Genomic DNA, 25,209 nt, shown 5'->3' on the forward strand with positions numbered 1-25,209 from the left:
CTCTATTTCTCCTGTTGTATTATAGAAAACGTGACATAAACGTGTTTTTAAAGACACATCAACCTTCACTTGTAGAGTATCTATATTTTACATACAAACAAACATCTTATCACCTCTAGAATTTCAAAGAATTTGGGGAAAATGTGACTAAAAAAACTCTGGATGAATGTTTGTAAAAAGCTGTGTATAGGTATTTGTTACTCAGGCAGATAAATGCGCATGTCAACTCAAACTTCTACAAATATTCCAATCATGCAAGTAAATAGCACATAAGGTCCAGGTACTGGGGGGATAGGTCGTTAAATCAATTGCCTTTAAGAAATTGATTTTAAATGGAGTAGCATTCAAGGAGGGAGGGGACATTGGGCTTTTTATTAAACAAGTTCCCAAAGTTTTATGATAACATTTTCTATTTCATTGACTCAACAACTTTAGGGACTTTAATTGAATTTTAATTGGTTTGTTCATCACGTTGAGTGTCTTAAATGTTTAAACCACTAATTATAATCTAGGTAAAGGGTAAATTTGTGTATAATCTTTGAATTTAACGGCCATTGTCGTATCCCTTGAGATCCATGAGTAATATCACTAAAGCATAATAAAACTTTCAATCCAAGGCACGTCCCTTTCAATCCTGGTTAAAATGTACAAATATTTTTGTATGTTTAAATATTAATAGCATTTTTAAGCTGATATGTATGAAAACTATTCGAGAATTTGTCTAGATAAATTAAATTAATAATAAATAATATCAACATTTCATTTGCCTGCTAGATTATTTGTTTTCAGTGTGTAAATGTTTAAAAAGAGTTATTTAGGTTTAGATAAGATGCAGAGGGGCAAGCTTTGATTTTAGAAAAATTCGCACAATCTTGTTTTTGCAGTTTGACCACTGCTTCCCACCCATCCATTACACACACACACACAGTTTTATTTTTATTGTTGTTAAATATTAACTTCTTTAATAAAGCAACTAGCGGCCCTAGTATCTAGGGGGCTCTGTATGAAAGGGGGAGAAAAAAGTCTATAAAAATAGCTTGAAACCATCCGAAGACTTAAATTTCAATATGAAATAGCCATGAACCATCACGGGACCCATGTGAAGCTTACCTAAAATAGAGAACCTAATCAGTTCATTATTTATTAAGATCTTAAGCTTCAGAAAAAAACCTTACTACTTTTTATATAATAGGATAGCCAAGGAATATCTTTGCAAAACTCTCATGAACTAAAATAAATGAAGATGATTGGTATTTTTGGGTGTGTTAGGGGGGGGGGGGATGTTAATATTAACCTACTTGCTGTATATGGAAACTTGGTGAAATATTTTACATTTTGTGACATTAAACTGAAAGCAGTGAGGTGAAAAATTGTCAAAATGTTGAGCTAAGGAAAATCAGGGAGTGGAACATGGACGATAATTCAATCTTCCACCCTAATTTGTATATTAAAATATCCTACTTAGGAGGCTGGGATGAGAAATTGTTACTAGACTAATTTAATTGCCATTGTCTCCTCCCTCCCTGAGGTAGCTTCACTTTCTTTTAACTTTTTAACAAAGAGAAAAGTTTATTTATGATTCTCTAAATATACTTTTCTTTAGAAAAAGAAATGTTTTTTTAATATATAGAAATCATTTATGTAATTGTATTAAAGATGTAAGTATTACTTTTATCGTTTAATAAAAGATAAAGATATAATTTCTTTTCTTTTGGAAATACTTTTCTAATGATAAAATAATATATAAAGGGGAAAGAAGGCATTTCTCAATAACTTTTAAATTATGGACCAATGATTATGTGTTTTTAGTAAAGAAAAAAGTCCCCGAAAAATCATTTTTAACCACTTAGCGATGCCTATACTTATGTCAACTTTATTATTCAATGAAATGATATTGATATTTTTTACTTTTTTTACTAATCTTCAAAGAAAGAAGAAAACAATAGTTTAGCAAGAGATCTTTATGTTATTAAATGAAAAGCAGAAAGTTAAAACAATTTTTGCAACAGAGTTTATTTTGTCAGAGAGGGAGAGGACATTGGGCTGTTTTATTGTACTAGTCCTCAAAGTATTGTAATGTATTTTTATTTATTAGCTTAACAAGTTTGGGGACTTTTACTGAATTTTGATTGGTTGGTTCATAAAGTAGAGCGTCCAAATGTAAGGGTTGATTTTATGTATCAACATTGGGGATGTAAATAAAGGGAAAGGTAGGTTGCGGGTAAAATTCGTAAATGTTTTGTGTTTCAAGTTAAAAACAGCAGTAGAACGATAAAAAATTTTAAAAAATTGTTGTCTATAGTTCTTTTCAATAAGAAATACACATATTTAGTGAATATTATCTTTCAACTACTATTTTTAAGCCTTAAAACGCACACTTTTACAGATTTTACCCGCAACCTTCCTTTCCCTTTCTGCAGCAGAGTGAATTTTGTCATTGGGGACATCGGGCTGTTTTATTGCACTAGTCTCCAAAATTTTTATAATTTATTTTCATTTGTTGGCTTACAACTTTGGGGACTTATACTGAATTTACGGAATTTTGATTGGTTGGTTCATAAAGTAGAGCGTCTAAATGTTTCAACAACTGATTGTAAGTGTTAATCAACATTGGGGATGTAAATAAATTTATCCCTTTAGATCCCTGGAATTTAGTAGACAGAAAAAACACTTAACTCTAAAAACAAAATAAAGATAGGTTATTTATTAATGTACAAGTCAGGGAGAATGGACTTAAAATAAAATAGGATAGATATTAAAATAAGAACTAGGATGATAACACTCATCAAAGCGACAGGACTTGTGATATCTAAGAATCATAATCTTGATGTAGATCTGGTAAAATTAATTAAAATAAAGGATGTTTAAAAAGGACACACTTACTATTAAAGGCGTAATTATAGAAATACTGCACTGAACTATTTCTGGAAAAAAGGGCTTTTATCATAAACTTTAATATTTCACATCCTTATTTAACCAAAAAACATTGTAAGATAGGATAAATTATGGTCAGGGATCTAAAGGGATAAGACAATGACCGATAAATTGATGTATATTCCCAATGTTAATATGCAAAATTATTCTTTCTGTAGATTAAAATTAGTGGTTGAAATGTCTTGACACTCAAATTAGTGAACAATAAATAAAGAACCCAAAGAATAAGAAAACGTAATTATACAACTTTGGTGACTTAATAAAAAGCCAAATTTCTCCCAATTTGGTCTTAATCCAAGGAAGGCAAGGGCACTGGCGGTTTGATTATCAGCCATTAAAGAAAGATTTATGCACTTAAGAACTGTTGAGAAGATAAAATTATCGTCCTTTATCGTATTCCTTTTTCCCTGTGGCCTTATCTTAATTGAAATTAAGATAGTGCGCAAATTTGTACAGCTAGAATAATAGCTTTTGGATTAATTCTTAAAATAATACATCAATTCTCTTAAAGTAAAGGGTTTAAATGAAAAAAAAATCATTACATTTATTTTCTTATAAAAAGTGAATTCAACCAGTCTAAAATGAAATATTTCAAAATAAGGAGAGACGTTTTGCACACAAATAGAATACTTTCTTTGGTTTGCACAATTGTGAATGTGATATGCTAATTTTAGCGTTGATTTTTCTAAATCTTATTACTAAAATAAATGTCCTAATTATTTGGAATTTTTAGCATTTCAACAAGTTAAAAAGTGCAATTTTATGTTCCTACTCTTTTTAACATATTGAAGAATGAACAAGTTGATAAACAACAGCAGAAATACTCAACATCAGTGCAAAAAATACTTTGCAAGCCTAGGTTAAGTACATAGTTGCGATTTTGCGAAAATTAAAGGAAAATTGTTTGGTGTTATTTCATGTGAAACCAAGGATAATTATGTCCAAAACATATCTCAATTACCAATTTAATTTTAAATTGTATAAACATGAGACTAAAGTTTTAAAATCATTAAACTAGCGTTAATATGTTACGTAAAATGTGTTAATTTTAATGTCAGTTATAACTTATTATATACTAGCGGCTTCGCCCCAAGAGGTTTAATCAAACAAATTTTTCGTATTTTAGATTTAAATTTGGGGGGGAAATTTTTTTTTTTTTTTGGGGGGGGTAGTCGACCCAACTATTTTAATTTAAGCTATAAAAAGAAAAAAAAAATTTGGGGAGGGGCTATTTTCATTTTTTGGGGAGGTTTCGGATGTCCCACCCTCCTTGAAAATAGTTATAAACCTTCCCGGGATCTATGAGAAGCTACCCTGTAAAGGAGAACCCGATTGGTTCAGCGGTTAGCGAGATCCTTCACTACAAACAGACAGACAGACATCGTTCTACTTTGTATTATAGATAACAATAAAAAAGATTATTTAGAATTAAACGAGGAGGACAAAATATATAGATTAGCTGCGCTAATTAAAATAGGACATGAATACCTCTTAATATTTTTATATTTATTAAATGTTCTCAAAGTTTTTTTCTATACCCATAGGCACTGCAGATGCTTTGTTTATACAAATAAACCATAAAATGTTTTCATAACAGCAATACATTTTGTTTTGGTGGTTCCAGGAATAGGACAAAATGTGATAAATTAGATCTTCCTTCAAATTTTCAGTTATGAAATTCTGACTTTAAAAGATTATGACTAATGGAAGATTGATTGCTGTTTTATTAACTAGCAGTTTTGTGGGAATACCTTGAAAATGCATTTAGTTGGAGAAACTATAGCTCATAGGGAAGGGAGATTTAGCCTTAGATAATTCTGTAAAACCATTTAGTATTTGGAAAGCATTTTTTATAACTTTTTTACTTTGTTCTTACCATTGAGTTATTTTTTAAGTAGGACACCTGTCATAAATATGTAATTCTGTTAAAAATGCGGGTCTTATAGCTACTTTAAAATATCCGGACACAGAGCTGATTCAATCAACTTTCCGCTTTAATGCTAGTATCTCATTCCTATACGTAAACCACTTCAGTAAACTTAACACAACATAACATAGATCACTTGATCAATTATTGAGTTTCTGCTAAATTTTTTCTGCGAAATTTATTCTGCACATTCCTTGCAATTTCGCACATTTATGGTAAAAGGAGAAGAGTAAAGGGGATAAATAAGAAAGGGGTAGAAAAATAAAAAGGGGGTTATCCTAGCACAAATATAGAAAGAGAAGGTAGTTCTAAAGGAAGGGTTGATGCACTAATAAATTGGCTAGTACCATAGATAAATATAGATGATTAGGCAGGTACCTTATTTTCCTTTGATATTTTTATCATGACTGACTCAATTATCTGATTGAACAACTAATACTGTCTCCTAAAAATTGTATATTTTATTACTATTCTAAACATTTTTGCCACTTTTACACGTGGTTTTAGTTCTAAATTTTTCTTTGTTATAAACTCTTTTCTTATTCCACCGCTATTTATTGCAAATAGAAAAAATTGCAGGATCAGTTTTTATTAATTCAAAGCTTTGCAGCCGCTAGAAAGCTGTTTTTTGTTTGGTAAAGCTGTTAAATAGCTTTAAAGATGGAATTGAAGGAATTCTGTGGGTAGCTTTATGACAGCGAATTCATGGTAGCTTTAAATAATCGTAGAACATGATTTTTGGCGTTTTCTCTTGGGAGGGTGGTGGTACCCTCCCCCAAAATAGTTATAAACCTGCCTAGGTCCTCTGAGAAGCTACATTGTAAAGGAGAACCATATCGGTTCAGTTGTCAGGAAGATCCCTCGGTGCACATACTCACATATCCTGTTACTATATTATAAGAGTAAAAAAATTTGCATTATCTTGTAATTGTTGCGCTACTTGTGTGCAGTGCTAAAATATGATTTATTTTGTAAGTAAACCACAAACCTGAATTAACACAAATTTTCTCAAACACAACTATATAAACACACACCATTGAAACCAGGAATATGGTTGATAGGTAGGTGAACAGGAGAAAAAGAGAAACATTTTGTTCTTTCTTAATATAATGAAGACTATTTTTTCTTCTCATACAAATCACTTCGCTTTAAAATTTTATTAGGGATCTATAAAAGTATCCAACAAATGAGAGCCTGTTTTAAAACTTTGGGTATCTGTTTTATTTTATATTCCAATATCCCCTCCCCGCCTGCCTAGTTTATATACTGGTGAAAGAACCACACCATACTTTATAATTATATTGTTGTATTTTATAAACTTTATTATTGCTTTACTTAAAGTAAACATTACTTACACTTTTATTTATTCTAATCCAACAATTTTTTTTCTTTTTAAAGAGCGAAGCTTTTATTATAAGCATTTATTTCCGTCTTTAATCTGTAGATTTTTTTCATTTTATTGAAACCAATTTAACAGCGCAGCTACTCAATATAATGACAGGATTTATGTGCTTTGAAAGTTGCCATCCTTGTAAAAAAATATATTATGAAGCAAATTCATAAACTATTTTGTATGTTTTTATTAGAGTGAGTATATAATATATATGTGAGTGTGTGTGTATGCTTTGCAGTGCTAAAGTTAAATCAAAATGCAATAAAATCTTTTATGGTCCAAAGTAGAGGATATAAAATTCTTCAAAGGAATACTTCCATGAATTGAATATGGACCTCATCGAAATTTTGATTCCTAGTATTCAAAAGGGATTTTTCCATAATGAATATTAATCAAATTTTGTCTTTATTTAAATTTTCAAAGAAATGATTAAGTATTACCTAATCAAGTTTAAAGGAGGAAATATTCCATGATTATTAGAAAAAATATTTTATTTTTCAGAGTGTTATCACTTAGATCCTGGGTGAAACATACTGCATTGTTTTAATGTTGATAAAATACTAACACTCTTTTTATCTTTATTTATTTATATACAAATATACTTGTATCTTACTTGTATATTATTTTAATTAGGAGAAAGGAAACATTTAACTGTAAATTATACTGGTACCCAAAGTTTTATAAACAGTATCCTATGCGTTGCCTAAAAATCTCTGGGTCTTTTTATTAAATCTTGATTGGATGGTACAAACATGACAATAATAAAAGGGAAGTTTTTCTTTGAGTGGCGTATCCCTGTTTAAATTTTATATATTGCTAGTTATAATTTTGTACGTACTTATAATGCATCACAATAAACATGGCTATTTATGAAGCAACTTAAACCATGTATTGATTGTGTGTTTTGATTACTTCTAGTGGCGCAGCTACTATTTTATTAGGATATTTCTATGCGTTTCCCGTCAATGACCGTTTGTCACTAAAAAAATGACAATGCAGTACCTCAAAACCTTTCAAAAATTTTCTTCAACTTAATTTACTAATTGAAATTTATCTATGAAAAGAAAACTGGGATCATGAAAAGAAAACGAAGTTTCCGGTTTCGTCGTTTTTTCACAGTAGTCTTTCTCCTATTTCTAGCCCCTGCGGGGCATATTTTCTAACCCTGCGGGACAAAAATTAACATTTACTTAACCTAACCTAACCTAAAATAACCCTTCAAAAGCTACTGTGAAAATACGATGAATCCGGCAACTTCGTTTTCTTTCCATGATCCGAAAACTGTTTAAGGGTGAATTGCCTTTAATTGTTCATAAACAGCAAATAATTCAAATAGCAGAATATCTGACCATGTTTCTGAGATATTTTGGCACGGACCTGGCTCCCCCATTAAGTAGATTCAACAAGATAACATTGCGAGTTAGTGCACTCTGGTCTAGTATTCAACAATTTTACACAAAAATGCATGATTCAATTATATTCATCATTTAATGGCGTTTCCAGTATTGCTTCGAAATCGACTAATAACCGATTAGATCCAGTTCTGAGCTATACCGAAAGATCACGTTTCTTATAGTATTATGGACTATTATCCACGAATAATAAAATAAAAATCTTAGAATCCATATAATTTTAGTTGGCCCCGAGGGCTAACAAAACTTGTTAATCTTAAAAATTTTCATTTTACTATCCGCGGAAAGCAGTCTATTATATGATGCGATAAATAACTATTCTTGTTTTTATTATTCAATCAAAATTTTATAGAAATCATTATGGTGTAAAATGTATGCAAATATTTTTGCTCTGCACATTGTACACCTCTGTGCAAATCATGGTTTGCGCAGTGGATAACTATTTCAACTTACTAAACCAGGGATTAAGGGGTAGGTTAATTGAGAATTATTTAAATCTTCCTTAAGACATTTCCCAATTGTTTCATGTTAGTGCCTTGCTAACTGAGGTAAATTCATGCAAATAGAAGGCTCCAAACCTTTCACATCTAGTAAATTAAGGAAAGATAATTTATCATCCAATAAACTATCCCTACATACCCTGACCAACGCCCATTGTATTAGTTTAAGAAAAAAAACAAGGAAGTCCTGTGACAAATCTGTCATGCTTTAAATGTGTCTTGATCATATCATATTCAAGGTGTGCATTCATAACAGCAAAATTTATATAAGAACAGCATAATTATCGCTAAAACATCAAACATAATCTCTTTTTCAGCCTTTTAGCATAAACCAACAACCCTTTCTTCCCCTTCAAATTTCTGTGCTTTTTGCCACTAGAGTTTCTGTGAATATGCTATTATGTTGTTTGCTGTCTTGAATACACACCATCATTGTATTTGCTTATGATTCTTGACATTTAAACAAGATAGCCTGAAAAAATAAACAAGAAACTAAATATGCATATCAAGCATACAATGTGTTTTATAGCAGAGTGGAAAGGGGACTGTAAATTTGACTGGTCCCCAAAGTTGTATAAATACATTCTCTCACATTAATTCATTCAATCGTTGGGGGGGTCAATTTATCTTTTATGAATAGAATACTTTGCTTTAATCACATTTTCTTTTTAGGAAATCTTTTAATGTGTCCAAAACTAATAAATTTGTATTTTCTTTTAGGAGTTTTGGTTGTGAATGTGACGTGGCGTGGTAAAACTTACGTGGGTACCCTGCTAGATTGTGCCAAACATACAAATCAATGGTCAGCACCTAGGTTAGTATTGCTATTAGGGAGGGAGGAGAAACTGGGCTGGTTATTTCACCAGTCCCCAATTTTTTATAATAACGTTTTCTTGTTCATTAGCTCAACAACTTTGGGGACTCTTACTGAAGTTTAACAAAAATAACGACACATTATAAAGGTGCATTTTAGTTGCAATACTAGAGTAATGCGTCTTTGTGGAACTCTCAGTTTTGCAGACTTTTCTTGGCAAAAATTAATGTTGCGGAAAAATTTGAAGTTTTTTAGTGCTTGCAAATTATACTTGCAGTAATATTAAATTACTACACTCCAAATTTTTTACCACAAATACACAACTAGAAAGCTAAAATATTGCTTTAGTTTTCTTTTGATTTAATTAGAATGCTTTTTATATTTCATTAAAGAATAAATTTGAAATTAATCCATGAAAATATATTTGTATTATAAATTGCACACAATTAGTGAATTTCATAATGTAGTAAATAATACCTATTTAGTTAAAAAATCACTTTTTAATTTTTAGAATTGCCTTACTCTTCAAAGTCTTCTGTGTTACTTTACGAAATAATTGTCCTTGTTCAATTAAAATTCAAAATTCAATTCAAAATACTAAGATATTAATTGATTTTTGTTTTCAGGTTTACAGATTCTCCAGAACCTGGAGGCAAAGGTCGCGGCAAGAGAAGCCGGAACAGCGCCACCCCCGCGGAGCTGGAGCCCCGCAAAAATCTGCGTAGCAGCAAGGGCAAAGGCAAGGGTGGTAAAGGGAACAAGGGCAACAATGCAGCATCTGCCCAACCCTCAGAGGATGAGTTTAGCTTTCCGGCGCCAGCCTCGCCCAAGGAAGGCGGGAAGCGTAAAAAGGAGGCAGATCCCAACGCAGCGGAGGACAGCAAAAAGCGCAAGCGAACGAGCTCTGATAGTGATGAAGCTGCCGGCGGCGGTGGTCCTGAAGAGGAAGAGCTGAAACCGCCACTGCCCGTGCCAATCAAACGTGAGCCAAAGCCGGTTGTGTACAGCTACACTATGCTGGAGTGTCCCCGCAAAGACTGCAACAAACAATACAAAGCCGAGGATGGCCTGAAATGGCATGTGTCCCACTCGCATCCAGAGTTTATCGGGGCCGACGGCGAAATTCGTGATAGTGCTGACGTTGAACGTGAAGAACAAGAACGTAAGGAAGAGCAGGAGCGGAGGCGACGTGCTGCAAGGCAGGAAAAGGAGGAGCGTAAAAAGAAGGAGGCCAGCCTACGGTTGGAAATGGAAAGTAAAGGTACACCCGCTAAACATCCAAAATTGGATGATTCCAAATCTCAGCCGACAACTCCAGTGCCTGAGTCAGGCAAAAGCAGCAAGCCGCCGGCCTTTCCTACATCAGCCGCCAATCAATCAGGCACCGCCAGCCCACTGGCTGTACCACCCCCCAATAGTACAACAAACTCTACAATATCCCAGCCCTGGAATAATCCTCCAGAAGTGCAGGCCCTGCCAACTGATCCCAGCAGGCTTTTTGAGGACAACCTGAAGAAGATGAAGGCGACCATAGACAGTTTATCCGCCAGTCCTATGGCTTCTAACTCTACAGGCGGCGCTGTCACTACAACGACCTCCGCTATTTCTGGGGTGACCATGTCCACCCCCAGGTCCCACAGTGTGGAGAAGAGCAAGGTGCCCGCCACAAGTCCCGCCGCGTTTTCCGACATTTCCGACGACGGGGAAGATTCCCGAATTAAGGATCTCAAACTGAACACCTCTCTGGATATGTCAAGGGGCGAAGGCACGCCGCAGCGACCTGTTGTGCTTCCCGGCAGTCCTGTTCCCCACACCCCTCAGCATAGCGCTGCCTCCTTGGTGTCACACCACCCCCACCACCATCCCAACAACCAAAACTTGCCACAGCGCACCTCTAGTCCACTGGCGCGGCCACACCCGCAGCCAGCTGCCCCGCCGGCCTCAAGTTCAATGTCAACCCAGCTGCCACGCTCCAGCGTTTCCCTGCCGGGCTCCGGAGTGCCAGGACCCGAGCCTGGCACGCCGGAATATCACAAATACCTGGCTGCCAACGGATTCCCGCCATTCCCCTACCCTTATCCCGTCGGAATGGATCCTAACTACCACATGCAACTGTTGAAGACTGACCCCGTGTACAAGGCCAAGTGGGAGAAGGACAGGGCGGAGAGGATGAGCGCTTTTAAAGAGCAGCTCGACAAGGACCAGGGCCGCTTCTCTGGCCTCTCCCTGGTCAAGGACGAGCGGCTGCAGGCAAGCCCAGTCAGCAGCCAACAACGTAAACCCCATCAAGACAATTCAAAGCCAGAAGACCTGCGGAAACGGGAGCCTTCTGGTGATAGTCGGCCAACTAGCCGTGCATCGCCTATGATCAGTGTTAAACCTGAATTTAGAGAGAAAGAGGAACTGAAAAAGGAGGTGAAAAATGAGGATCAGGGGGTTAAACCAACTATGGAGACAAGGGGACCTCCTCCTGGCCCACAAACATTCGGATACATGCATCCTTCTCTGGTCCGTCCGCCTTACAGTCTTGGCGGCCTTCCGCCACCGTTTGATCCTATGTTTGTCAATAGCGGCCTGTCGCCGTATGGACTACCGCCGGGAATACCCGGCTTGCCCAACCCCTACCTAAACCCAGGCATGTTGGGGGCCAACCGACCAAACGTACCGTTCTCATCGTTTGGCGGACCGGGTGACCCGTTGCTTCGGGCGCCCTTTCCGTTAGGGACGGCGGAGGATTTAGCCCGTGCGGCTGGTGCCCCGCCGTCGTTATCCGGCACCAAAGCATTAGATCTGTTACAACACCACGCCAGCCAATACTATGCAAACCAGAAGCTTGCTGAGCTGCAGGAGCGCGCGCTCAAATCGCCCATCTCCTCGATGTCGGCGACAATGTCTCGGTCGGCATCGCCCTCCGTTTCGAAGCCGATCACTACGCTGGCGGGAAACAAAGAGGCGGGCCTCCACCTGAGCTCATCCAAGTCTCCGCCACCGCTGCGCCACGTGCACACACACACGCACACCCACATAGGCCTCGGCTATCCCTTCCCGGGAGCATTGCCTAGTGTTCCTGGTGGAATACCGCCAGTCGGCAGTTTACCGCCTGGGGCCCTGCCGCCGCCGCCAGTTGGTGCGCCTTTCTCCTCACCAAGTGCAGGCTATCCTGGAAAATCACCAACCTAAAAGTGCTCTCTATTAGATTAATTTTTATTGGTGAAAAATAAAGCAAATATACCTTCTTAAATATCTTCATATTATTTTACCAATTTGATATTATATCTGTGACATAAATAAAACTAAATTTAGTTTGCCTAAAAAGTTAACAAACGCATAATTTGGGGTAAACTATATTAAAAAGAATAACTGTTAAAAATATAGGTACATAAAAGAAAGTACAACTACTATTTCTAAACAAGTTATAAGAAATTGTGCAAAATATTTTTAAAATTGCAGAAAATATTACAGTGCAGGGCTAGAACACCCGAAAACAATTTTATCGTGATAACAAATAAGCTTAACAGTTGTATTTTATACAAAAAATAAAAAAGTGAACATTTACAGTAAATATGTAGTAAAAATACAAAAAATATTGTATTAGCCGACACCAATTAAAAATGATTCTTGAATATTTTTTATTACAAATCCCCGATGTGAAGTGCATTTTTTAATTCAATTTTTAAGAACAAATGCAGATTTTTTTAAAACAAATGATTTTTTTTCTCTGCTAATTTTGCAGTAATGAATTATTGATTTTTGCACACAGCACACCCTTCCTAAACAAAATAATGGATTTTATAATTGAAAATGAAATTAGACACCTGTATTTAAAAAATATAATCCACTACAAGCTGATTCTTGGAAGATATTTGAATGTTTAATCTTATAATGAACATTTGTCATATTCTTTAAGATTTGAAATTACAAAAAATTGATAATACCTATATCATAATTTTAAAATTGTAATAGTTTCTAAGAAGGGCAAGCTAGGATTTATATTTTTTCCATGGGCCTAGTTAGGTAAGTATGAATCTAAGTGGCGAATTTTTTGATTAAAAATCCATTAGAATTTTTGGCGAGGTGTGTTGCACTATGATATCTCAATTTACAATGAATTTATCAAGTTGACTATTAAATGCGGTTACTCCGCATTATATAACAATTTGTGTTGCCTAATAAAAAACTTATGAATTTAATCTATTTTTTGATAGATTGATGAGTTAAATTCTGTGCTGTAGTATTAATTTATTTATGAATTAATCTTAACCCCATACTATCTGCCCTGTATTTGAATATAATTTAACACACCCGCCTTTCCCGAGGGCCGGGATATCAGGCACCTGAAAACAATCTTTCTTCTAGCTTTCTCCTCATTTTTTAGCAACAACAAAATCTTCACAGTTTTATTATAAAATAGTATAGTTGTCTGACCAAAATGGAAAAGTTGGAGGCAAAATAATTTCCCCTTGGGTGTCCTATCCCTCCCCGGCCTTTCTCTAAAACAAGTTTGGATTGCTTTCAATGTTGTTTGTATTCTGTACAGTACAGCTCTTTTCATTGCCTAACATTTGCCTTTAAGTTCTATTTCAATACCTACCTAATTTTAAGGGCGGGAAAGAACGTTAGTTATTTTAATCAATTTATATAATGCTATGTTCGTGTGAAGTGAGTTTAAACTCATGTGAAGACACAAATATAACATCTTAAGTTCATTAAAATCGCTGTCTTTTTTTCGGACTTAGAACATTACTTACATTTTATTTTTTATCAAATTCTTACCTATTAAAATGTACTTTTTGGGATAACTTTAGTAGACATAAAGAAACTATATTAATTTATAAAACTAATTTTAATTTGTTAAAAAAGTCATATATGGCTTGAAAAATAAAAAATTATTTAAATATTTTTGTTTAGTAAGTTTTTAAAGGTAAAATGATCCAAGGCAAATAAGCTTCCTTTTTCTACCTATCTCGCTAATTTTTAATTCAAAATTAGACCTAGGAAAAAAACTCTAAAATTGCTTAAAACTAAACATTTACTTTTTTACTAGCAGAATGTTTTGTTTAATTATTTATATACAAAATTATTATTTAAAAAATATAAAAAAATACAGAGCAAAATATTTTTTTAAGTGATAACTTCTATTTAATTTTCCTATTTTTAATGCCCTGTAATTTAATTTTTAAAAAAAATATAAAAAGTTCTCTAAAACTTACAAATTCTTCCTTGTATAATACTTTTTTTCGAACAGGACATTATTAATAAATTAATTTATTTGCTCTGTGGTAAAAACTGATATTTAATAATATGTACTTATTAACTAGAGAAAATTGGTTTGGATCAACTGATCTAATAGATCGTATAATCTATTGATCTAATGTATCTAATGATTTGATTAATTTTTGTAATGAAAAATTAAGTTTCAACTCTAAATAAACATGCAGACATAATTCTTTGTGTATTTATAAAAGCAAAGCTTTTCTATAATCAGGGTCGGTCCGTCTAGTTTATTTCTCATCTCTATTTCAAGTCCTGAAAATGTAAATATGTCCTGAAATATTATCGTGTATTTAGCAGTTTTGCAACAAACTTACTTGTGCAGCATTAATATCTGCTTATTCAGTTCTTTCCATTTCAGAGCTTCGCTTTTATGGCTGTTGTCATCCTTGTTAAGAAGCGATTCTTCCCTATAACCAGCATATGTCCGTCCGATGGTTATTTTTTGCTTAACCTTCTTTAGAACAAAACTTTGAATGTGAATTATGGTAGCCTTGAGGTTAGCACCTCTACAATATAACTAATGTATGAATAAATGTACAAGTATGTTTACAACTTTTAATCCAGTGTTGGGGACCTTTTTAGCAGGGAGTAAGGGAGGGGACAATGGGCAATTAATTCAATTTAAGAGTTTTTGAAGAAAGGCCATGAAAACCAGAATAATCCCGAAAATATAGTGGAAATTGTAAAGTGATTGTTGATTAAATCTAGAAAACCATAAACTAAGAAAAAAGTTCCAAGAAAAAAAGCAATCATTTGAAAATAAGATTACCAGTATTACAGACTGACATAGCCATTCTGTAATTAATTACTAGAAATATCTCCCTGGATCTCTATAGATGACAGGGAAAGAGAAAAGAGATTTTGGGGCAAGTGATGTGAACACGGAAAGAAGGGGCAGGCAGGCGTGTAGCTGGATGGGCAAGTATATGACCCGCACGCCTTCCTGCCCCTTTTTATTCTGTTTATTTCCCCCACCCCCCCTTCTCCATTTCCCTTTCTCGTCTACTTTTAAAAAGGAGGTGGGGATGAAGGGAGTGAAATTATAATATAGTATGGGAGGGGGGCCGTGTATTTATATTTGAACTACTCTTTGTCTGCAAAACTATATAATATATTCAAAACTAATATAGCGAGTAACGACATTTCTTGCGCAAGTCCCCAAACTCAGTCAGAAACTGCTAAATTCTTGCACATTCCCTTTAGACCAGTCCCCAAAGTCTGAGACTCCTAAAGATTGAATATTCGATCCATTGTCCCCTCCCTTACTCCCTGCCTTTTTAGTCTGCTAACAAATTGCCTTTTGCTCTTTAGTGGCGACTCAGCTAATATCAACAACGAAATTAATTCGAAAAAATCATGCAACTTATACCTGTTTTTCAGCTTTCGTTTGGGAGGGGGGGGGGGGGGCATCACATCGTAGAATTGACGACCTCTCCATCGGCCCTCCAAATATTCTTCTATATTTATTTTGCTTGTTGGTTATAACATTTACCTGGTGACTTCTTGGCTGGGTTAACAATTTCGACCCTAATGACCGATATTCAAAGATCAAATTGATGTATTGTATATTTGTAAATATTTTCGTCCTGCCTATTGTAAGTAAGAAATTGATTGCATTCTATAACCTGTTGCCTCTTAGGTTATGTAATGCAGGGGGGGGGGGGGGAGAAGGGGTTGAAAATAGAATCAAATAAAAAAATAAGGTTCTGTTATAAGCTTCCTAAAATCGACGTCAAAGCTTTTTATTGCGGGTGGGTGTAAAATGGGGTATTATTCGTCGTTGGCTTATAAACATTATTGGTTCCAAACTGTTAGTGTCCCAACGTTTCAACCAATAAATTTAATCTGAAGAAAAGGTAATTCTGTTCACCATCATTGGGGTTGTATGTGAATTTACCGTCCATTGTCTTATCCCTTAAAATACTTGAATATTAGGTTTTAACATAGGGAAGTGCATTTGAGACCCAAAATCTTTAATATAAAATCACGAAACCTTTTGAATATTTTCTTTTTGGTGATTTTTAGAGAGTGAAACTAATGGTATAAAATGTCGTATTTCTTTGCATTAATTCTTTATTTTGCAGGTTTCGTAGTTTAATATTATCATTTTATTCTTAATTTAAATATTTTCTTAGTATAAAGCTATGCAGTGGAACATCTTGCAGTTAACTACAAAATTGTAATGTTTTGTATTTCTAGTTAAAGGTTCGAAACCTGGCAAAATGTAACAAGTTTAGTATATATGATCTCATTCAAACTCTTGTATATTTTCTTTAAAAGTTATTACAATTTTTGGGGGGATTTTCTTATGTTGCACGACCTTTGTCTTAGAAGTCCTAACTGTACATGGTAGTAAGTTGCGCCTGTTTTTGGGACAAGACATTCCCCCTACTCTAACTATTTATGCCGCGCACATAGCAGCAGTAGGAACCATTTTTAACGTCTTTAGTTATGTGTCGGAATGAGATTCGAACCTCGAACTTTCCCGACGACGAGCCGATGCGCTACGGTCGCGGGTTCGAACCTGGCAACAAATACCAAGAGGAAGCGTTTCTTCTCTACAAGAAGGGCGCACAACTCTAACAGATATCCTAATTACGTAGCTATTTTCAGTTTAGATCCTAGTTGGTGGTTTCCCTCAAATTAAATAGTCGAGCGAAGAAACCCGACCCTCCTTATTAATGAAAATAAGAGGCCGGGTTATATTGTATAAAAATAAATATATTTAAATTGTATATATGTTATATTGAAGCCCCCCCCCAGGGCTAGGGCACTGTTGGGTTGGGTCCCTCCGCAAGGGTTATGCATGAAGAAAACATTAACCCCCTAATATTGACAATTTATTTCAAAGATACACAGGTCAGGGGGTTTTCTGTGGCTGCTGGGCAATTTCAGAGAAAGCACATATCTTGTTAAAAGCGAAGGTTTTCCATAGTTAGAATTATCCTATCGATTTCAAACTTTTCATGGTGATTCCTGTAGTAGTTAGGTACAATTTAGAAAGCGTAGCAACTCTATAATCATTATCAGAATGTCCTTAGTCCATTTAAACATGTTGACTTTTTACTTTTTTAACAACAAATTTTTATGTGATCTATTTATATTCTGATTATTCAGTTCTGACACTATATAAGTGTTAATGTTCGTTTGTCTATCATTTTAGAGCTTCACTTTAATGGATGTTGTCATCCTTGTTTTTAAAAAAATATGAATGCAAAAGATTAAAGTTTTCAAGATTGTACGTCAATTTCTAATTCGAGATTTTGTGAAAATAAAACAAAATCTGCGTCATAATCAGTTTAAAATAAAATAAATCTTTCAGAATGCTATGATCCTGTTTTCTTGAGAAGGTATTGTCGTCAAATTGTGTTTGTTTCATAACATAACAGAACACTAAACAAATAAATAAAATGTAAATTCAGTTTTTTTTTTCATCAGGGCTCAGCAGTTAGTGTTAGTTTATCAGCCACCCATTAAGCCTTACTTGCAGCCGGGCGGCAGAAAGAAATAATGTCTACACTCGAAGACTCAGCCACCCAAAGCCTCAATTTTCTCAGCCTAATTCAGCCTTAGCCGTCTGGCCAAGCGGCGTTTTATTAGCCTTACCCGCTTAAATACTCAATAAAACATATTAAACAAAACTGAAGGAGCAGCAACAAATAACTGCTTGGATTTGTGCTTAAGCATTATAGCATAAATGTTTCATTTCTAAAGTTGTATCCATAGCTACCCGTCACAGATAGGCGGAATAAAGGCTTCACCCTAATTGTAGAAAATCTTTCTATTTTATATTTAAGACCTCGTTAACTACTGAACCGATTTTAGGAGAGCTTCATATAGGTAACAAGCTATATTTCTCCGATTTTCTCTCCATATGTATACCGATTCACCGAACCCTTAGATGCTTGGGGATGCAGCCGCTAGTTTTATAAAAACGAGTGACGTCAAACGTTATAAATGAGAATTTAATAGTATAGCCCCTGTCAGATTATTGTACTCTTATAATATCTATGTTGGACCAATATTAAATTTAAGATGCTTTTAGGCTATTTTATTTTTAAAGTTGAGCCTTGGGAAGGTTTTAAGCGATTGTTTCTGTCTCCGTCTTAACCCTTGCAATGCAGAGCCTGTATATATGCTAGAGCCGTTATTTGATTAAAAAAAGGATTAAAGATATATTTTTAAAATCTTTTTATGGTGTTAGATGTCTATTACCCTCTTTCCCCCTCCCCCCACCTTAAATACTTGTAGGGGATTCTTATAATGCCGTTAAGTCCTATGTTGACATAATATGAACATAAAAGATGAACAGGGAATGTGATGTCTAACTCTATAAATGTCACGAGAACCATAAGTTCTAGCCCGGCCTCTTTCTTACAAGCAATCTCTTTTTTCTCACTTTTCTTTCCATCTCTCTTTCTCTCTATGTATATAGAGGTGGGTTTCACAAAGTTTAGTCCAGAAACTTAATTTTATAGCTCTGTTGGGAAAAATATAATCCAACCAAATTTTGATTATTTAAAATTAGCCAACAGTTCCAAAAAGCCATAAGTTGTGGAGGGCTTTTTTCAGTTGTTTAGGTTAACTCCACAAAGTGGTTAGTCTACCGTAGGGTTAGGTCTCCTAGGGGTCAATGGCTTAAGTAAGGTCAGTAGGTGAAATCCTGTGTGGGTAAATTTCCAATTGAACTCATAATACTGGATGTTAGACGCATGACACGGCAAATTCATGTTGCATAAAAGGTTTAGTCTATCAAACGGTCAGAACTTTAACTGAATTTATTACTCTCTTTTTTCCATGCTAAACTTGACTGCATTGTGTTGCAATTAAATTTTAGTGATTTTTGTCGAGATAAGTTTCATTTCAATGCATTTGATTAATTAATTACAAAAAAAAATATTATGTATTTTTTTTGTGTTTTTTTTCTAGAGGTGGTTGTCTCGCTTCTTAGGAAAATAGCCGAAAACTATCATTTTAGACCATTAGGTATATTCCTTAATCGGTTCAGCGGTCATCGAGATATTAAAGGACAATCAGTCATCTTTCTACTTTGCACTATAGATGATATTGATACTTATGTAATATGTTTATTTGTGTTTAGCTAATTAAAAAAAATTAGGTGGTTTTCGAAAAACACCGTCTCCGATCATCCCTTCGTGTGTCGTCAGAATTCCTCTCAGAAACCTCCCCCCACCCTCTCCCCCCCCCCTCCTTGCTCCAGAATTGCTCCAACTTCGCAAGACAACCAATCCCCCGGATATATTTCTGGTATATAAAGGGGTAAATGTGGCGTGAAGAATTAGATAGCTGACACACTTCTCAGGTTCAACACATCAGGTTAGACATTAATTATAGAGTAGCTTCAATATTATAATTATTCTGTTTTATGTAGACATTGATTTTTATCTATAAACAAAACTTTTCTTGTATTCATTCGAATCCGGTGGAAGGAACCGGTTCTCATCCATACGAAAAAACTATGTCTAGCATCGTATTATATCCAGCTTTCTACGAATATAAAAATATACGATCATAAGATTAAAACCAGTTTTTATAGCCGGTGCCTTCGGCACCTCGGGGCAAAAAAACTGGTTTTAATCTTATAATTGTACATTCTATATCCGCGGAAAGCTGTTTATGATACGATGCGAGAAATAACTATTCCAGTATGGCTTTGAAACCGCTGGATCAGAAACTGTTCTTAGCCATACTGAATCAACATTTCATCATATTACAGACAATTTTCCACGAATATTAAAATAAAAATCATGAAATTAATACCATTCTTGTAAGCCCAGGCCATCGGCCTCTCGAGCCTAACAAAAGTAATTTTAATATTATAATTTTTCATTTTAATATTCGTGGAAAGCTGTCTGTCTATAATACTACTATAAAACATGACTACTTTTATCAACTAAACTTATAGTTTTGACAAGACCATGCTATTTATATTTTGTTCTTTAATAGAAATAGAAACCTTTATCTACAATGTAATATCTTTAATAATTTTAAGGACTTTAATACGACTGTAATATTTTTATATAAAATCTGATGTTAGAATTAAAAAGTTTTCTTATAAGTCTTTATTTGTTGCAAAAAATCTATTTAACTTCAAAGATACTTTTAAGAGGATCTTGTACAAAGAAAATTAAAAGATTTATGTAACTTTAGTTTTTAGGAGTAAAGCTTCTCTACAAGCCTTCAATTTTGGCTTTTTTATTAACCAATATATAGAATTATGTTTCATTTTATGAAATTTTGAAAATTTTAACAGATAAAGTTTTAAGAGATTTGCACATTTTGATCATTTAGAACAAGTTAATGGTTGTTATATTTCTAACACAATTTTTTTTGACTACATATTAATTTTTGTATGGTTAAAATTAAAATGAAGAAAATTTTGAAATTAAAAAAATATATATATAGAATTAGAAACCTACGTTACTTTTCATATACATCATGACCCTTTTTTAGGGATTGTAGCCTTTGTTTCTTGATATAAAAAAAAATTCTTTTAAATTTTTAATGTATTCTGGTGTGGAAATTTATAGGACATATGAGCTTAATTTTTTTGTTGACACCCATGGTCTCACCTAAGTCGATAAACAAAAACAATAATTTTCTTTATATTGATGAGAAAGTAACTTTTTAAACAGATTATCATTTGTTAATTTATTTTTTACGGTTTAGGATAATTTTTTGCGCCTTTTCTTTTGATGTGCGATTTTGGTGTATGGTCATCTATCATTTACTCTGCTACTTTTAAAGATACACTAAGTACTAAGGTCTAAAAACGATGAAAAAAAGTACTTTTTACGGGTCAGGCTGTGTAATTCCACTTTAAAAGTAAAACAAATTGCTTCGTTTTTTTTATATTATTATCATCATTCAGATAGCAGAAACGCCTCTATTTAACATTATTTGCAGAAACAGGTCAATAATGTTTGCCTATTATATCCATAAACTCCGTTAACAAGTGTTAACTCAAAATGAAAGAAAAATATGTAAATTAAAAGTTATGCTTTTTTTAAATTACAAAATTCTTATACTAAATTTACAGGATGTCTGTTTGTGTGTTTGTGTGTCTGTGTGTCTCTACCGAAGGATCTCGCTAACCGCTGAACCGATCGGGTTCTCCTTAACAGGGTACCTTCTCATAGTTCCCGGGAAGGTTTTTAACTATTTTGGGGGAGGGTACCACCACCCTCCTAAGAGAAATCACAATAAATCGAAATTTTTTTCTCTCGAATAGAGACTCTTACGTAACATTGCAAAATATCGTAGGATATTGATAGAGACTCTTTCGAAACATTGCAAGGTATAGTATTATTTTTTTAACCAAACATTTAAAGTGCCACTAGAGGCCTCAAGGGGCGTAGCCGCTAGTTTTAATTATAGTAAAAAGGGCATTTTATCAATTATAAGATATTAGACTCCAAGGGTGGGGTAAAGGGATGTTTAGTGTTTACCCTCTCACACTTTAAACCCTTCATTTTACCCTCTCAAAATTTCATCCTCCTAAAAATAATAAATCTTGAACTCCCTGGAGATATTCTTTACTTCCATTTTTAAAACACTTTAAAACGAACTAGCCTGATTTTAATGTTCTTTGCAAATTTTTGTTGGAGTGGTGTTAGGTAAACCTATCCAACACGAACACCTAATCTATGGTACTGTTATTTAGAGGATAGACCTTTGTGCATATACATGGTCTGTAGAGAATATATGCCCCTTATCTGTTCTTTGTAGAGGGTAGGCCACGCAAAATGGTTCTCTAATCTTCTTTGAAATTAGCAAGACTTGAGGCATTGCTTAGAGATGAGATTTTCTCATCTTCCAGTTCATATAGGAGTTCGCTCCTCCGGGTTGTTTTTTGGTCTGCCTGGTTTCATCTTTCCTTGGGGATTACACGTCAAGGCTTGAATGGTTAAATCATCATGTCCTTTCCTAAGAGTGTGCCCCAACAATCTTAATTTTCTCTATTTTATTGTCAGTTTTATGTCTGACATATCACTATGAGGAAAATTAGAAAATATATCCCCTTTAAAGATTTGATGTCCTCTAGATCATTACAAACAGATCGACTGATCAATTGATTGTGGAATCTTAACATAATTCAGTATATCTTCTCTATATCAAATAATAGCGACAAATGAAATCATAGAATATAGCTTCATCACTAAAAGTTCGAGTTTTTTTTAAGCTGAAATGAAAAAACACTTAATGTTGGTATTATGTTTGCTATTAGGAAATTAAAGCTGTTGCTCAAAAATTGGAACTGGGAAAAGCATTCTAAAAGTTTTTAAGACTCATCTTTAGAAAATGTATTCCTTGATTTCATTACTAGAATACCTTTCTATTTCTAGATTGTGATACAGTTATTTGTCTCATCGTAATATAGACAGCTAACTACGGACAGTAAAATAAAAAAGTATAAGATTCTAACCAATTTAATAATTATTTTTTCAGTAGAATTTAAAAAAAAAAATCGAATGTGTTTAAAACTACTTATATCATTTAAACTGATTAAAATCCTTACAAAAATGTTAATCATGTCTTCTAATACATATGAAAAGTTGAATGAGACAAACATTAAATGACCTTTTAAACTGATTAAAATTGCTTATAATGTTGCCATCCCTCTCCGCTGTAAATCCAATTTATCATGTTTTCTAATTTTCTAAAGTAAAATGACTTTGACACGTCTCTCAGGTACATTATGTTCAAATTCTTATTTACAAAATGTTCAGTTTTTTTTATAAAGCATGGAAAGTTTTCTTTTAAAAGTCATTTTTCTTTTATAAGTTAGTATACTTCAGTCAAAATAAATTCATAAGACTGTTTAAAATCAGAGAGGGAGGGGATATTGACCTTTTTATTACACTAGTCACCAAAGTTTTATAATAATGTTTTCTTAATTGTTGGCTTATAAACCTTTGTAACTTTAGTGAATTTTGATTGGTTGGTTCATCAAGTTGAGTGTCCAAATGTTTCAACCATTAATTGTAATCTAAATAAATGGTAATTTTGTATAACATCATTTGGGATGCACATTAATTTATCGGCCATTGCCTTATCCCTTTCAGACCCTGGTTCAAAAGTGATTTTAAAACATTATCAAACGTTTTGTAATATTCATATTGACTTGAAATATTCAAATATTGTAACTATAGCTGAATTTATGCTTAGAATCTAAATAGTTATTTATCGCATCTCGTATTAAAGAGAGTTTTCCGCTGATTGCAAAATAAAAAGTTCCTAGATCAATTTTTATTTTATTGGACCCGAAAAACCTACTGGCCTGGGCAAATTAAACAATGATAATTCTATCATTTCTATTTTATTTTGCCTGGAAAATTGTCTCAAATATGATAAGATACATAATTTTTCAGTATGAATCTAATCCGTTTTTATCCAGCTAAATTCAATTGGATTCTAAAACGCACTGGAAAATATTTATAAAATTAAGTTTTTTTTTAGAAAATCAGAAACAAGAAAGAAAATAAGCATGGGATCAACATTTAATATCAAGGTAATATCAAAAAATATTTAATTTCATGGTACACCGACAAAGGTGATAGAGGGACAAAAGTACTATTGTGACAAGGTACTAGAGATTTATTTAGAAATTTGATTTTTATTGTTGGAATATTTTTTTTCGTTTAAAAACAAACTGACTTAAAACAAATATTTTTATTTATTAAATCTTGTATGCAAGTTGCTGGTATTATATTCCAAAAATCTTGTTAATTTGACAGTCTACTTGGTTGACACGCAAATGAGGCTTTCTTACGTACAAGTATAATTCACAGCCAAATGTCCCCTCCCCCTCTGATTTATTGTTGGTTTATTTTCCTAAGAATCTAATAAATCTATTCTTTTCATTGTGAATTCTTAGTATTTGAGCAACAGAACTAATATTTGGGAGCAGAACAAATAAAAATCTTCAAAGAAAAATTATTACACATTCTTCTATTGGAGCGATTACTTACCCCCCCCCCCACACTCCAAAAAAAATTTATTTAATAAATAAGGAAGAGGCTCACTTTCACAGTGAAGCTTCTTATCCTGGAAATTTATATTTATAGTATGGAAGAAAGAAATTTAAACTGGCAGATAGAACCCTTCAACCCCCCCCCTTCTACCTCCTAAAAATGCTTTTAGGGACCTCTATAAAAGTAGTTAATTGATTAGTAAGTAACAATACAGGGTTCAAGGTAGGTTAGGTCTTCTAAAATTTAAAACAATATTTTCAAACAAACCATAGTTAATAAATGTAAAAATATAGATGATTGCCTTCCCATTCACTGTACCCTCTTATGATTAGCTTTACTAAAGAAACACTCTAATCTTTTCAAAATTTGGGGAATATGGTTTGAACTCTATTGATAAAACACAAGATTCTCTTAGAAAACTAATATTTTTCTTTCAATTTGTGCCGAGTAGATTTAGATCAAGAGATATCAAAGATATTTATTGTATTAACTTCTATTTAAGAAAAACGCTTAATAGAATTTTATTATTGTTTTTCCTTCAAATAAATATTTTTTTGTTGCAAAGATCCGATTGAGCTTACCAGTGTTTTATATTATCTTATTATTAATTTAATTTCATTGGGTGGTTTCAGGCTATTTTTCTGCTACAACCTTCAAGTGATCATTTAAAAATAGTTTTTTTCGTACATACCCAATTCTTGTATTTATGTATCGAGATAATTAAATGTTAAAGTTTTGACTGTTTATCTAACACTTGCCATTGTTCCAAGTTCTTAGAATTTCAATAGATACAACTTATAGTAATGGATATAGTATACTTGGATATATTGACAGGGGAAATTTTTATCAATTTATGTTGTTATATGGACCTTATTTATTGGTCAGTTCGTTCATTCAGTAGGAGGTAAAGGAGGGTGGATGAGGGGTATAGTTATTTTTGCCAGCTGTGAGTATTACTTT

General features: G+C 33.6%; 1 protein-coding gene and 1 long non-coding RNA gene across 2 annotated transcripts in view; both read left to right on the top strand.

The window, feature by feature from the left end:
• LOC145312059 (uncharacterized) overlaps positions 1 to 14,424 on the top strand; it is a 40,923-nt gene extending 26,499 nt beyond the window's left edge. The window contains exons 4-5 of the mRNA XM_080151194.1: positions 8,887 to 8,980; positions 9,607 to 14,424. Of these exons, the coding sequence (XP_080007320.1) occupies positions 8,887 to 8,980; positions 9,607 to 12,160 (2,648 nt within the window). The 3' untranslated portion in view covers positions 12,161 to 14,424. The remainder of the gene's footprint in view (positions 1 to 8,886; positions 8,981 to 9,606) is intronic.
• A 5,090-nt stretch (positions 14,425 to 19,514) lies between these two features.
• LOC145312060 (uncharacterized) overlaps positions 19,515 to 25,209 on the top strand; it is a 42,242-nt gene continuing 36,547 nt past the window's right edge. The window contains exons 1-2 of the long non-coding RNA XR_013876888.1: positions 19,515 to 19,591; positions 23,735 to 23,786. This is a non-coding gene — a long non-coding RNA (uncharacterized LOC145312060). The remainder of the gene's footprint in view (positions 19,592 to 23,734; positions 23,787 to 25,209) is intronic.

This window comes from Acartia tonsa, chromosome 2 (assembly GCF_053477335.1).
Source record: "Acartia tonsa isolate MP-2025a chromosome 2, ASM5347733v1, whole genome shotgun sequence".
NCBI lineage: Eukaryota > Metazoa > Arthropoda > Copepoda > Calanoida > Acartiidae > Acartia > Acartia tonsa.